The 14664-nt window shown below is 41.3% G+C and overlaps 1 protein-coding gene across 1 annotated transcript; it reads left to right on the top strand.

Moving 5' to 3' along the window:
• Positions 1-7955: 7955 nt before the first annotated feature.
• Positions 7956-14277, top strand: LOC120669993 (TOM1-like protein 9). Its single transcript, XM_039949938.1, has 10 exons — positions 7956-8229; positions 9438-9516; positions 9938-10036; positions 10200-10313; positions 10567-10730; positions 11121-11202; positions 11413-11498; positions 11969-12145; positions 12306-12802; positions 13291-14277. The coding sequence occupies exons 1-10, from the start codon at positions 8126-8128 to the stop codon at positions 13911-13913; spliced, it is 2025 nt and encodes a 674-aa protein (XP_039805872.1). The 5' UTR covers positions 7956-8125; the 3' UTR covers positions 13914-14277.
• The last annotated feature ends 387 nt before the right edge of the window (positions 14278-14664 follow it).

The raw sequence follows: 14664 nt of genomic DNA, 5'->3' as shown, positions 1-14664 counted from the left end.
GCAGGCCTCACGAAAACGGATGCCCAGGCCACATACAGGCTCCGTTTTGGGCGTTCTATATATCGTTGGAAAGGTAAGGAGATAAGCTTTCCAACCTAACTGATCCCATATCAAAATATGCTCGGAGTCGATGGGAATAGTCGAAATAACATGACGACCAGAATCTGCCTGGATGCAGCGACGCAAGTTATTGGGCCCGAAGGCCTTGTACTCCCTAGGCTTGCCCGGCCACCCCCTTGGCCGCCCCCTAGCCTCTCTCTCTTCTATATACACAGCAGCCACCATTAGTTTACTTGGGTTTTGCTTAGATTATTCTGTCGAGAACAGTTTCGCCGCCGTGTCGGTTTGTGAGACCCCAACTTTGAGATTAATCTTTCATCTGCAGAGTCACTTCAATTGAGCTGCGTTCTTTCGAGTTCTTGCTTGTGTTCTTCGTTGCGCTTACAGGGATTAGCCTTCTTGGCGAGGTCAACCGGGTTGTGACACGGTTGATAACCAGAGGAGTTGTGGTGCTAAGATTGCTGGATTCGGGTCTTAGGATCTGAAGCCGGATCGGTGTGTCTCGCTCCGCCTACAACGAGAGTTATCCAGAACCTGACGGAAGATCGGGAACCCACGTCCCCATTATTTGGTATTCAGTGACTCAGGTTTACTGTCAGGTTTCACATCTATCTTTAGTTTCATCAATTTCGCCATTGTCCCACAGTCCACCAAAAAGCCTTAGAAAATTTTGTGTTCATGTTGTTTTCCCATCCCATTAGCCCTTTTAAGCCATTGCATATTTTGATATCGGAGTCCGCATCATTGAGTTTGTGTCCATAGTCGTGGTCTTGTTGCTGGTTTAGATCGAGTTCCTAGATTGGTTTGAGTTTTGCATCGTGTCACCGTGTCCTTTTCCATCCCGTCATCACGTCCGGTTCGGACTTGTCTCTGTCCAGTTCGGTATTTTGTTGATATCTCTCGCATACGAACTCGGATTTTTGTGTTCTAGTACTTTCTGGAAAGCTTGTGAAATTATCTACAACTTTATCCATTGTGAGAATTCAAAAAAACGTAGTTATCTGCGCCTAATCTGTATTGGAAGTCAATCTGTTAGTGACCCAGAAATTTCTGAGTAGTCTGTATTTCGGGGTCAATATCTTCTACTTCCTTTATCCAAAAGAGACTTTCCATATATTGCAAGTTCTATGTTTATACCTGTGCCACAACTTGTGAAGGAAACTGATCCTTTTGTTTTGGAACCAAAGACTTATGCTAAAAATAAACATTTGATTCCAATTGCTACGGAAAAGGATGAAAGAAAATTGTTGTCTTCTTTAAATACTTTGGGTTATATAGAGTTTGATACTTTGTGTGCACTTAGTAGTTTGGAGGAGAAATTTAAATGTGTTGGATTGCCATGGTTATCTCGATGTACATATCACTTTATTGGCAATTATAATTGTAAAGGAGAGTACATGGTGCGTCGCGTTTATATGTGTTCAAATCTGAAATCTCCTTTTGCCGTCCAACAATTTGATGAAAAAGAGGGCTATTTTAAGACTAATCCTATCACGCAGAGTTCCTCTTGTTCTTCTTTGTTTGTTTTGTCACAACAGGTTCAATTTCAAGAAGGGGAGCAACGCAGAATCATGTCAAGAATGGGAACAACTACTTCCGCAAGCATCAGCGACTTTGAGTCGAGGACGACTCAAAACCAAGAAGGGGAGAATGATGAGGACATGACCAATACGCATATGACCAAGGCCCAAGCGAAGATAGAGTTCAAAGCCCAATCCACATTGAAGTCCAATTTATTCGCGAGTCTGGTTCGGACTGCAGGAGCAGGCCTCACGAAAACGGACGCCCAGGCCACATACGGGCTCAGTTTTGGGCGTTCTATATATCGTTGGAAAGCTAAGGAGATAAGCTTTCCAACCCAACTGATCCCATATCAAAATACGCTCGGATCTTAACCATGGAGATCTAGATCTAGTGAGAGCCTAAGAGAGCACAATTTGAGCCAAAAAGCACACAAAAACCTTAGAAATGACAAGGATTAAGTGCTAATTTGCCTATTAAAGCCCTCAGCTCGATGGAAATCAAGTTGAAAACCTCCCCCCCTGTTTTCTTTTTTTCGGATGTTGGGGGAGCTCCTCTCCCGAGCCAACAATGGGGTCGGGAGGAGGAAGAAGGCAGAATTTATACACATATTTTTAGGGGCGGGTCGGGGGCTCCACCGCCCCTAAAAATCCATTTGTAGGGGCGGCTCACCCCTCATCCGCCCCTACAAATTGCTCCTTTTTTAGGGGCGGGTGGTGGCGTCAGCCGCCCCTAGAAACAACATCTGTAGGGGCGGCTCACCCCACCATCCGCCCCTACAAATTGGCGCCATTTGTAGGAGCAGATGGGAGGGTGAGCCGCCCCTACAAATGTTATTTCTAGGGGCGGGTGTATTGCTACAGTGTTCTATGCCTATTTGTAGCAACGAGCCAAATTTAGGCCCACCCCTAAAAAAACCGGGGTGTTGCTACAAATTGTTTTTGTAGTAGTGGATGCTGGACATTCGCACGTATAGTATTAGTTACTCAACATAGCTATCATAATAGTTTTGGGCTATGGGTATAGTGTTGGAGCTGGGGCATAGGATGCCACCCAACAAACAAGAGTCACATAGAGATGTGATTAACAAGGTTGTTGTTTACCAAAGTCTCTAACTTTCTAGCAGTGAAGCCAAAGCTCACAAGAATTTTAGTGAATATGGATCTTGGTCCCCTATATGTCGTTAGAGGGAAGACAATGTTGATATAGTGGGAGTGTCTTTTATTAAGTTGGTTAATAGAAGAATTACATAAACTTAGCGCTGAACCTTTGCATATTTATTTATGTTGTAGATCATGGCTGCTAATAACAATTCCGCTTTCAACTTGCGATATATTCTTGACAAAGAAAAGCTCAATGGAGCTAATTTTATTGATTGGTACCGCAACCTAAGAATCATTCTCAGGAATGAGAAAAGAGAGTATGTTCTTGAGAAGCCATACCCTGATGACATTCCTAAAGGTGCAAATGCTGCAGCCCGCAGAGCTTATGAGAAGTACTGCAATGATTCACTCGAAGTTAGCTATCTCATGCTTGCCACAATGTCCTCTGGTCTGCAAAAGATTTATGAGAATGCGGATGCACAGTATGACTCAGGGGCTACGTGAGATGTCTGAGAACTAGGCAAGGGCTGAGAGATAAAATGTATCAAGTTCCTTGTTTGCATGCAAGCTGACTGAGTTAGTCCTCATGTGATCAAGGTGATTGGTCACATTGAGAGCTTGGAGAGACTTGGTTCTCCCCTCAATGCTAATCTGGCTATAGATGTGATTCTCTAGTTGCTCCCTTCGAGCTATAACCAGTTCATTATGAAGCACCATAACCGAGACGGACGCGATGACTACAGGTCAAGAATCCACGCCACAACGGCTTCCGTCAGCAGAATCCTACTCAAGTGCCCCTGGATTCGACAAGACGAACGGGGAGATGGAGAGCCTAATGGGAGTGATGGCACAGAATAGGCCTGCGAGAGCGCACCCCTGACCGGCTCAGAGGTGTCTCAGCAATGCGATAGGCGCGGAAAATAAGCATTTGACGGACGGGACGCCCAGACTCAAAGCATCGAGCTTTGCGACGATAAACGCTTGACGGGACGGGATGACCAAATTCAAAGAATCGAGCTTTGTGACACCCTTGCGACTCTACCCTTGAGTGAATCCTTGAATCGCCCAGAGGCTCGGGGGCTACACCCAGTGGGTGCACTCGCGCACACCCACCGGAGTTCAAGAAGGACCCGACCATTCTCGACCAATGGTGAGAAGCTAGCCCATGGCGAACTGACCCTCTGAATGAATCCAAGATTCACCCAGAGGCTCGGGGGCTACACCCATTAGATGCGCTCATGCACCCAGCGAGAATAGCGTCTTAGGCTAAGGGCACATATACAACAAGGGCTCGGGGGCTACTGTCGGGTATAAATATTCCAGATATCCAAAGACGAGGGATTAGACGGTTAAACTAGTTCATCAAGCAGGACTGATGAAGGCAGTGGCAACAACTGGCCCGACCTACGCAGGAGGGCTCTGCCTTGTCCGACCCAAGGAGGGGACATCCTCCCGCTCGACCTAGGGGAGTAACCCTCACCTCGCCCAACCTACGGAAAGGGCCCCACCTCTTCAGACGACCAGGAGGACGAGGGAAACGCTCCCGACCTGAAGCGAGGGCCCGCCATGACCCGCACCGCGTGGGTCTAACAGCAGCGTGGGCTAACAGGGCCTATGCTATCACAGTACGGCCTTGGTCCCAATGAAGGTACCATTTGGGTACTCCTCGATTATACAAGGAAGAATAAATATGAAAGAGAAAAAGTTTACAAACTTAAAGTCTCCGACTGCCACGTCCTGATTACATAATTGCTTCCGGTTGCATTGAGGGGTATTCTACTAGAGAATGTTAGATTGCAATCATGAAGCTATGTGCCTTCCTCAATAAAATTTTGCATAAGTCAATCGATCCAAACAAGCTCATAAAGCTATAGAATGACGTGGTCCAATATCTTATCAGCTTTGAGATGGTGTTTCCCCTATTTGTTCTTTAATATTATGACACATCCCCTGGTTCACATTATCAAAGAGATAAACATTCTTGGCTTGTATTCCTACACAATATGTTCCCTTTCGAGAGGTAAATGGCAGTCCTAAAGAAGTACAATCGCAATTGTTCTCGCCTAGAAGGATGTATCGCCATGGGCTGCGTAACAAACGAGGTCATTGAGTTTTGTGTTGACTTTATTGATGATTTTAGTCCGATTGGGGTTCCCATGTCACGCCATGAGGGGAGGCTGAAGGGAAAGGGAACACTAGGGAAGAAATCAAATATGAACAACCCTAACAATGAAATATGCAAAGCAAACTTCACCATTCTACAGAATTCATCCCTAGTTGCTCCATATATGGATGAGTACATGAATATTTTACGGCCTGAAAACCCAGGGAAGTCTAAGGCCTGGATTACAGTTCATCACATAGATAGCTTTGTTGTTTGGCTCATACAAAAATTCATGGGTGACGACATGATTGATAAACAACTTCAATGTCCGGTTAGGGGACCATCGATCACAATCATGCAATACCAAGGATACGAGATAAATGGATATATATTTTACACAAGAGCACAAGATGAAAAAAAGCATGAACTAAAATAGTGGTATGCATATAGATGCAATAGACATTGATGGAAAAAAGAACAGCTACTATAGTGTCAAAGAGGAGATATGAGAACTAGACTATGGACCCTTAAAGATTTCTTTGCTTCGCTACCAATGAATGAACCGAGCTGGAGGAGACGTAACAATAGACTGGCATAGTATGACAATAGTGGACTTCAAAAAGATCGGATATAAAGACGAACCATTCCTCCTAGTCAAAGCATGTCACAAAAGTGTTCTATGTGAAGAACCTATCAAGCAAACCTAAGAAAAAATTATGTCAAGTTCTACGACGATCCAAAACGCCACATAGTTCTTTTAGGAAAAAAAATCATTAGAGATGAGAATATTTTGAATAAATCAGAAGACTTTGATCAGTTTGATGACCGTCATCCATTCTCAGTCTATGTTGACCAAGCATCCTATTATACTATGTATGTAAGTTCATCCACTAGCTAGTTTTGCGGTAGCAACGAGAGGATGACATGAAAAGAATTCGATGCATGTAAAAAATTACTAACAACTTCTTGCATTTAGTTCCATATTTGTACTGATTTAAATAATGATGTTTGCATGTGATAATATGTGATTCCTCGTGGATGAGGTTATAAATCCCAACAGATAATTTTATGCAAATCATAGTGTAAGTGTGGGTCAACTTGAGGGTGATGATAAAGACTAGTAATATTTGAAGTACTTGTCAGGGAACAACTTATGTGCATGGTACTAGTGCCAAGTTTTCGAGCAATGACTTCTCTCTAACTCCCCTCGGGACGAGATTATCTAGGCAAGGTAAAAGTATGTTCGCGGTGCAGCTTCATCCGAGTAAAGATTATGGAGCGTAACTTTAGGCTGAAAATGAGTTAGGGGTTTGATTTCTTTGGTTCGACAAAATCCATGCGCCCCGCTTGTTCTTGAATTCGGATCGATAGAATTTAACAACCACTTACAATGTTTTCTTTATTGAATGTTGGACAACCGCAAGTGCACTAGCGTCCTATCCAATCCTATTGCCTTACACTTTAATCTGGAATCTTGATCCCTTGATAGAATCTAAAATATTTACCATACTTTTCTTGCAATGTAGTATGTGGATGTGCTTGCAGTAGAGAGAACATATGAACAAGACACATGGAGATAGAGTCGTGCAAAACTTAATACATGACAAAATTTATACAACCTATATGAACGGAATTAAAGCTATGACAACTTAAATGAGAGAGAGAGATAGAGGGTGCACATGTGCTTGCACATTCCAATCTGTTGTTGCTTGTATTAATCATAATTTTAATAATAAGCTACGTGCTCATTGATGGTGGTATATATATGACATATTCATAAATGTGTGTACACGAATTGCAACAATTCGCAACACAGAGCAAAGTTTCCGTACAAAAGGATCGTGTGTACGTGTACATTGTCAATCGAAGAATCGTCACGTCACGTGACCATGTTTAAATGCAAAAAGTTTACACCGTAAATAATGTTACGTCGGATATTTTGGCACATATTTGAAGTATTAAATGTAAAATAATTATAAATAAATTATACATTTCATCAGTAAACGGCGAAATAATTTATTAAACCTAATTAATGCGTTATTAGAATATATATTACTGTAGTAGTTTAGTGTCTAATCACGACCTAATTAAATTAATCCATCATTAGAGTATGTATTACTGTAGCAATTTAGTGTCTAATCATGGGCTCATTAGATTCACCTCGCGATTTACAAGCTAACTATATAATTAATTTTTTGTCTGTTCCATGCATGTACCGATATATTCGATGTGATGGGATATAAATTTTTTGGGAATTAATTCATGAAAAAGTTCGGGTCTTGGTACTGTAGCACATTTCATTTTTGTTTAACAATTAATATCTAATCATAAACTAATTAGGTTTAAAAGATTAATCTCGTATGAAACAGTTAAACTATGTAATTAGTTATTTTTAACTACATTTAATACTTTATGCATATATCTGAAGATTTGATGTACTCCCTCCGTCCCTAAATAACTGTCGCTTTCGCTTCCCGAGAAATAACTTTGACCATATATATATATATATAAATATATTAATATTTATTATACAAATTAAATATCATTAGATAGATATTCGAATATAGTTTTTTATAAAATTTATTTGGAGATTTAAATATTGCACGTATTTTTTACAAATCTAGTCAAATTTGTGGCACGAAAACCAAAACCGACTTTTATTTAGGGACAGAGGGAGTAATGATTATCTAAGATTTTTTTTGGAAACTAAATAAGGCCTAAACAACTAAACAAGGTAGCAAATTTGCGCGCCGTAAGACTGACTCTAATAAGGAGATGCAAAATGGGAGTGGCATTCCTCCATTTGTCTTGTATACCGTAGATGTATCACCCACGCAAAAATCCTCATCTCCAACAGGCAGAGGCAAAAGCAAATGCATCACCTAAGGAAATGCATAGTAGAAGAGAGGTGATTCATTTTTCCTTCGCCTCTATCCTTACAATGCAAAATGCCTACTATTTTATTGGAGCTCAGCGATGCATAGTGCCACGGCCGGAGGCATATATGCTATTACATATCATTGTTGGAGTCAGTCAATCAACCAGCCGAACCAAATTTGGAAACCTCGTCGGGCCCGCGCCCCCGCCCTCTCGGAGCCGCGGGCCCCACACGGATACTCTCCGAACCGATTCGAACCCAGGAAAAACGCAGAATTTTATTTTCGTCCTCGCTCCCTTTCTCTGACCAAGACCGACCTGAAAGGCGCCCGCCGCACAGACGCGAAGAAGAGGAAGGAACTCGCCGCCTCCGCCTCCGCCTCCGCCTCCGCCTCCGCCGCCGCCGCCACCGCCTCCGCCGCCACCGCCGATCAGGTGGGAGTGGGGGAATCTCGCCGCGATGCCACAGTCGGTGCTGGTGGAGCGCGCGACGAGCGAGTCGCTCATCGGGCCTGATTGGACGCTCAACCTCCAGATCTGCGACATGCTCAACCACGACCCCTCGTGAGCACCTCCTTCCCTGCCCCTTTTGTGTCGGCGTTTTAATTTCTGCTCTTTCCACCTACCACCGGCGAGAAGCTCCGCGGGTTTTGTGCTCGTCTCTTGGTTGTTCTGTAGGGGTAGGAGCTTCTGATGATCGATCGGCGTGCCCGTCATAGCCGGGCGAGGCTCAAATTCTGTGGTGTTATGTCTGTTTTTGTTCATCGATTTCAATTTCTAATAGTTAGATAGACAACGAGGCGTTTGTTTTCCAATAGACGAAGAAAGCAAATTTGTTGGGTGTGTAATCTCATGATCAAATATGTGGGTTTTAGCTAATCTGGTGACGGTTACTATCAGGATTAGGAATATCATCCCTGCTCTTGGCTGAGCTGCGCTGTTAGTGCTGATCAGTCACTGCATCTTGCACACTGTCCACTATTCCTAGTAGCCACCAAATAGACTAGACGGTATGGTTGCCACACAGGCAGTTGAAGGGTAGCGGTGTGGACATATTAAGGAAGAACGAGAAGGCCAACTTCTGCCCCCATTAGACAAGCATTGAAAAAAATAGTTCGATGTACTAACTGATCACAAAATTTTTATCCTTCATTACGCCTGAAGGTTATTTTTTTTGGTTAAATATGAGTTATGAACCTGAATGGTCAACCAAGCTCAGTTAATAATGACTAAGTCCCTATTTGGCAGGGCTATTGCTCCTAGCTCCACCTCAATGTTTGCAGGCTTAAACAAGGTGGTTTAAGTTTATTTCAATCTAAAATGGAAACAAAATTGATAACACAAGCTAGACCTCTGGCAAATAACTGAATAAGGCCCTACCCAAGATCGAAGTATGATGGGAAACAGAAACAAGGAGTGGCAGAAATAAAACAGTCTTTGGAACTGATCTATCGTTTTATGTTGACATCTGCGAGATATGGAACACTTGATCTATTGTTCAAAAGTTGAACTTTAATGCTTGGTGAATCAGGAGAAAACAAGTGGATAGCATTGATTTTCTGTGTTGCTAAACTGAAGGAGTCATGCAAATCACAGTTATTTCAATCTGGAACTTGCATGAAACAATATTTGCTTCATTGTACTTTATAAATCATGTGCCGTTTTTTTTGTGAGGGAAAAACTACTTTTTGCGTTTTCTAGTGGTATCTTGTCAATTCAATTCATAGCATGTCCTTTAGTGTATTTTTCTCACACTTCCATGTTTAACATAGGCAAGCCAAAGATGTAGTGAAGACTATCAAGAAACGGATTGGGCACAAAAACTCAAAGGTCCAGCTTCTTGCGTTAACGGTAAGTACTATTCTGTTTCTTGCCTATGAACCATACTTCACTAGTTGGTCAGGTCATGTACAGAGGAGCTTTCTGATTTTTTTCTAGCATGAAGTTTAAAAGTTCTAAACATACTTATTTAGCTTCTTTGATGTGCACATGGAAGTGCAAAATTGTGTGCATCTTTCAGCAGTACTTCATTATGAATTGATCAATGGCTCGTTAAATCTGTACCTATTGCTTCCTGATTTACTGCTTCATCTTCCACTCCTTTTGATTTGTTTCAGCATACCTTAGTTGTCCCCAAGATAAATACTCGAATTATGTTTGGTTTTTGCAATCTGATTCGATTAGCATGGGGTTGTTCATACTTCATCTTGAACGCACGTAACTTAGTAATCCTTTACTAAGCTACTGCAATTGTTTCTCATTCCCTTTTCAGTTGCTCGAGAGCTTGATTAAAAATTGTGGAGATTTTGTTCATATGCAAGTTGCTGAGAAGGATATACTTCATGAAATGGTGAAGATAGCTAAGAAGAAGGTCTGTGCACGCCTTTTGATGTTCTCCAATATCATTGTCACTTTCCACTTCAACATGTACACACGTGTCAGAACCCATGGAAGAAATTTTGAGCTCCGGTTTCCAAGCAACCCTGTTACATATTAAAAGTGACATTTCATCTGTTATTTTATTTGTTCTTTAGCCGGACTACCATGTTAAAGAGAAGATACTGATTCTGATTGACACTTGGCAAGAAGCTTTTGGTGGTTCCCGTGCAAGATATCCGCAGTATTATGCAGCATATCAAGAGATGCTGGTAAATGCCATCATATTTTGTTCTCCTTCCATAAATTCTGATTGTATGCTATTATCAATATTGTTACAAAAAGTACTATGGAACAATAAGTATGTTAGCAGAAACTAAGTGGTGTTTGTTTCAATATCTGGACTATTTCAGTAGCACATCCCTCATTTCGGCCAAGATTTTAGACCTTCATAGTATTAGTTTACCTAGTATTTAGCTCTAAAGTTTCTGTAACTTATCATACTTTTGCTCTTTGATGTATCAGCGTGCTGGAGCTGTATTTCCTCAGAGGCCAGAGCATTCTGCGCCAATTTATACCCCGCCACAGACACAACCTCTAAGGAACTATCCACCACCTGCTTTGCGCAACACTGATTATCGACAAGATGCACCCGAATCATCTTCAGCACCCGAAGTGCCTATGTTAAGGTACATTGCTTTTCTTTACCATTCTTCTCCCTCTATATTGTGCAGTTGATGATTTTAAGATAATTCAGATTATGTTTGCAGGATATCTGTAACTTCAGTTCTTATTAAGATCGTTTCTTAAAATTGGTTGAACTGGCTTCATAAAGAGAAATGCACGAGATTATGCATAAAAATTTTCTATGGAACTATATGAGAATTTCTAATGTGCAAATGCTTTCTTTCCATAGCTTTTCCTTTTCTTTTTCTCTACATCGCAGCTCATCCTTGGCGTGGACCAATTTCATAATCTCATATTTTTATAATTGTTATGATTAGCTGAGTCTTATTTGTTAAGATAATTTCCTTTCAAAAAGAAATTTCAAAATCAAATTATGTTTTTTTCGTTGTCAGCCTGACAGAAATTCAGAATGCACGCGGGGTCATGGATGTTCTTTCAGAGATGCTGAATGCTATTGATCCTAATAACAGAGAGGTACTTTCTGCCCTGTGCCTATTGCCCTCTGTAGTTACACATCTAGTAAAATAATGAGATGACCAGTTTATTTATAGAAAAGAAAGTGTTTTGCGCCACCCCATTTTCTCTGTGGGCATCTTTTTGTAAAAACTGTACTCTTAACGTGGAATTACAATTTTTCTCTAGTAAGCCCTGGAATCAGATTTCTAAATATTAATGAACATGCAGGGTTTAAAGCAGGAGGTAATTGTGGACCTTGTGGACCAATGCCGTTCATACAAGCAAAGAGTGGTGCAACTTGTCAACTCAACATCGTAGGTTACAGCTTTATGGTCTGCTTTCCAACCAGTGTATAGACTGAATGAAATTAGGTAGTCTAATAGGATGTCAATATTGAACCCCCACCAAAGTACTATTGATGCTAAGTTTTCTTTATTAATAATGGATAATTTTTTTTAGCAGCAGTGAACTGCTAATTTACAATCAGCCTACTATCTAAGCAAAGGCTACTAACTGTACAACACTTTACTTTTTTCTTTAACATGAAGCTTAAATATAATATTTCATATATTCTTTTCTATATCAGACCATTTTGTTCACGATGCATATAAATTTTGTGGGGTCTGGATCATTTGGAGGAAACCGGCTAGAATATACCATTCCTGTATTGAGATTATTTCCTTGAACTGGATATTCAAAACATGACTTTCTACCATCCATTAGAATTTTTGTGCTTGTTTTCATGTGAGCTTTCTAATACTTTCCATATATTTAATTGTGACAGGGATGAGGACCTGTTAAGTCAGGGCCTTTCACTGAATGATGATTTGCAGCGGGTTTTAGCAAAACACGATGCAATTGCTGCTGGCATAGCTGTTCGGGTAGAAAAACCAAAGGCACTCCCGGCCCGTGCAGACAATTCTCCAACAAAACCAGAGGGGACAATAGAGACAGATCAAAGGTTGTCTTTTGTCCTTTAATAAAATCATGTTTTTACTGCCTAATATTTCTCTAGCGAAACAACCATTAGATGATGAGGGTTTAGTAGCCATTGAAACAGTATCTGAGCAAAGCAAGTATTCTCAGACTGACTTCTCTTATGAATGTTACAAACATGTCAGGTCTTCTAAAGATGCCAGTAGCGTGACGCCGTTTAAGCAGTTAGCACTTCCTGCACCACCATCGTCAAGTGCTTCAAAGTCTCATGTAAAACCAGCTAATAACCCTAATATTGACCTACTTAGTGGAGATGACTTTTTCAAACCAGAACCTGTTCATTCCCAGGCCCTTGTTCCTGTAAGCAATCAGCCTGCAGCTTCAGCTTCTTCAAACCAATCTTTAGACCTTTTAGACATGTTTTCAGATACCAATGCTATCAATAACTCCAGCCAAAACCCTGCCACACCTATACCAAACACAAATCCTAACCCCTTAGCACCAGAAGCTTATCCTGCTCCTCAGCAACCTGTTCCACCACAACATCCTTCTCCATTTTCTAATGGCTTAAATTCGAATACATTGGCACCTTGTGATCAAGGGTCTAACTTAACCTTAGCAAGTTCATGGAATGGGCAGTTTGCTCCTGGAATGGTTCCACCACAGCAGGCACCGAATTATGGTACTAAATCTGTCTTCTTTAATCTAAGCTTCTGAAAATATATTGACTTGGTATTATTTTTTTCATTTAGTGAAGCACTAAAAGCAGCTTCTGGTTAGGTAATGTGAAAATGGTAATTATTGCCTAGTTATTTTTGTTAGTTGTTTAGGGTTTAGGGCTTTTTTCTTCATTTTTCTGAGCTGTTCTAGAAAAGCACTTGCAAAATATATCTAGCTTTTAGAAAAGAATTATGCTAACGTTGCTCCACTTACACTTTATTATGTAATTTGAGATGCATTAATATCACCATTTGCAACTTAGCCAAGAACTGAAAACTAAAGATTTTGACACAAACGAATTAGCACAATCTACCTCAATGCTAGATAGCCTATTATAAAGTTAGCATCAAACAGGTTGAGTTTTTGTCTGTTTGTGATGTACTCTGTAGCTTTGTTTATTTTCCATGTAGAAACTATCACCTCAGATAGTCAGCTATTGGTCCTTGACAGGTCAAGATGAACAAAGCAGCGACCTTCCACCACCACCCTGGGAAGCCCAGCCTGCAGAAAGTGAGCAATTCCAAGCTAGCCATCCTGGTGGGTTGTCAGTTCCACCACAATTCAGAGTTAGTCAACCCCAGCCAGTTCAAATTGCCCAGCCTGGACAGCAAATTTTACCATCACAATCGATGCCAGGACAACCAGGAGGGCAGTTTCAGCCCGGACTTGGGGTCCAACAACAGTATGTGATGCCAAATACACAATATGGAGGAATGTATCAGCCAGTTCAAGGAAACCAAGCAGGAGGCATGTACCCCCAGCAGATGGTAGGAGATGTCTACCAGCAGCAGATGTATGGAGGCCACATGACCAGTTATGGCTATGGTCAGCAGCCTGGTGGCTACTATGTTCCAAATGCCGGATACGCGTACGCCAGTGCAAACGAGCTGTCTCATAGGATGAATGGGCTCTCGATGCAAGATGGCAGTCTGTATGGCACTGGCACACCTGGGTCTTCCCTCCAGCAGCGCAACAGGCCAAGCCAACCAGAAGATTCACTCTTTAGTGATCTTGTTAGCATTGCCAAAACAAAGCCTAGCAAAAATGCGTCTAATAAACCTGGTGACTTGTAAAGAGGAGCCATTGCTTGCTACCAGCCTTGGCCATGGTGCTAGCTTTTGCTCAGAGTATATAAGTTTTTTTTGGAATTTTTGCCCCCCTATTGGGAAGTAGCAGGTGAGGGTTATAGATTCGGAGGATTCATAGCAGAGTGTTCGGCATAATTTTATTTTGTTTGATTCTTGCAAGCAATTATGTTTTCTTTACTAGTGTTCTGGAGTTCTATGTATGTAGATAAAATATCCAGCCGAGGGAAGAAAAAATATTCTTGTTACGGTGCGCGGTACCCAGCGGACCCTGTCTCTATCAAGAAGTTCGGGTTCTCAGTTTTATGATTGCTTAAGTTGGGGGCGTTACTAAGATCGTAAATTTCCTTAACTCGAGTCATTAGGAGCAGTTGCTCCACCTGTTCAGCAAATTTGTGAAACTAGTGAAGCTAGCTATGGATGTGTTCTGTTCAAATTGATGAGTGAAAAATCTGTGAATGAAATCATGTTTTATATTCTTTTGAAAGACCAATCATGTTGTATATTCATGAGGACTAAATGGAGCAAACAGCTATGCACGCATCTGCCAATTTTGGAATTTTATTTTTGGTGCCGTTTTATAATGGAATCAGAGGAATGTTATCGTGATACTTCATTTAAAGGAAAAGGTCTATATTACACCCCCCCCCCCCTTCAATTATGGTCCAAGTTAGGATAACCATCTAAATTATCCATTGGTTCGTTTTATCTCCCAAACTATATTTTTATTTAAATTACC

This window comes from Panicum virgatum, chromosome 4N (genome assembly GCF_016808335.1).
Source record: "Panicum virgatum strain AP13 chromosome 4N, P.virgatum_v5, whole genome shotgun sequence".
Classification (NCBI taxonomy): Eukaryota; Viridiplantae; Streptophyta; class Magnoliopsida; order Poales; family Poaceae; genus Panicum; species Panicum virgatum.
This window is presented reverse-complemented; position numbering and strand designations above follow the sequence as displayed.

Coding starts and splice junctions, on each gene's coding strand:
- LOC120669993 (XM_039949938.1), top strand. CDS start 8,126: ATGCCACAGTCGGTGCTGGTGGAGCGCGCGACGAGCGAGTCGCTCATC. Junction 8,230..9,437: donor ATGCTCAACCACGACCCCTC/GTGAGCACCTCC, acceptor TGTTTAACATAG/GCAAGCCAAAGATGTAGTGA. Junction 12,146..12,305: donor ACAATAGAGACAGATCAAAG/GTTGTCTTTTGT, acceptor CAAACATGTCAG/GTCTTCTAAAGATGCCAGTA.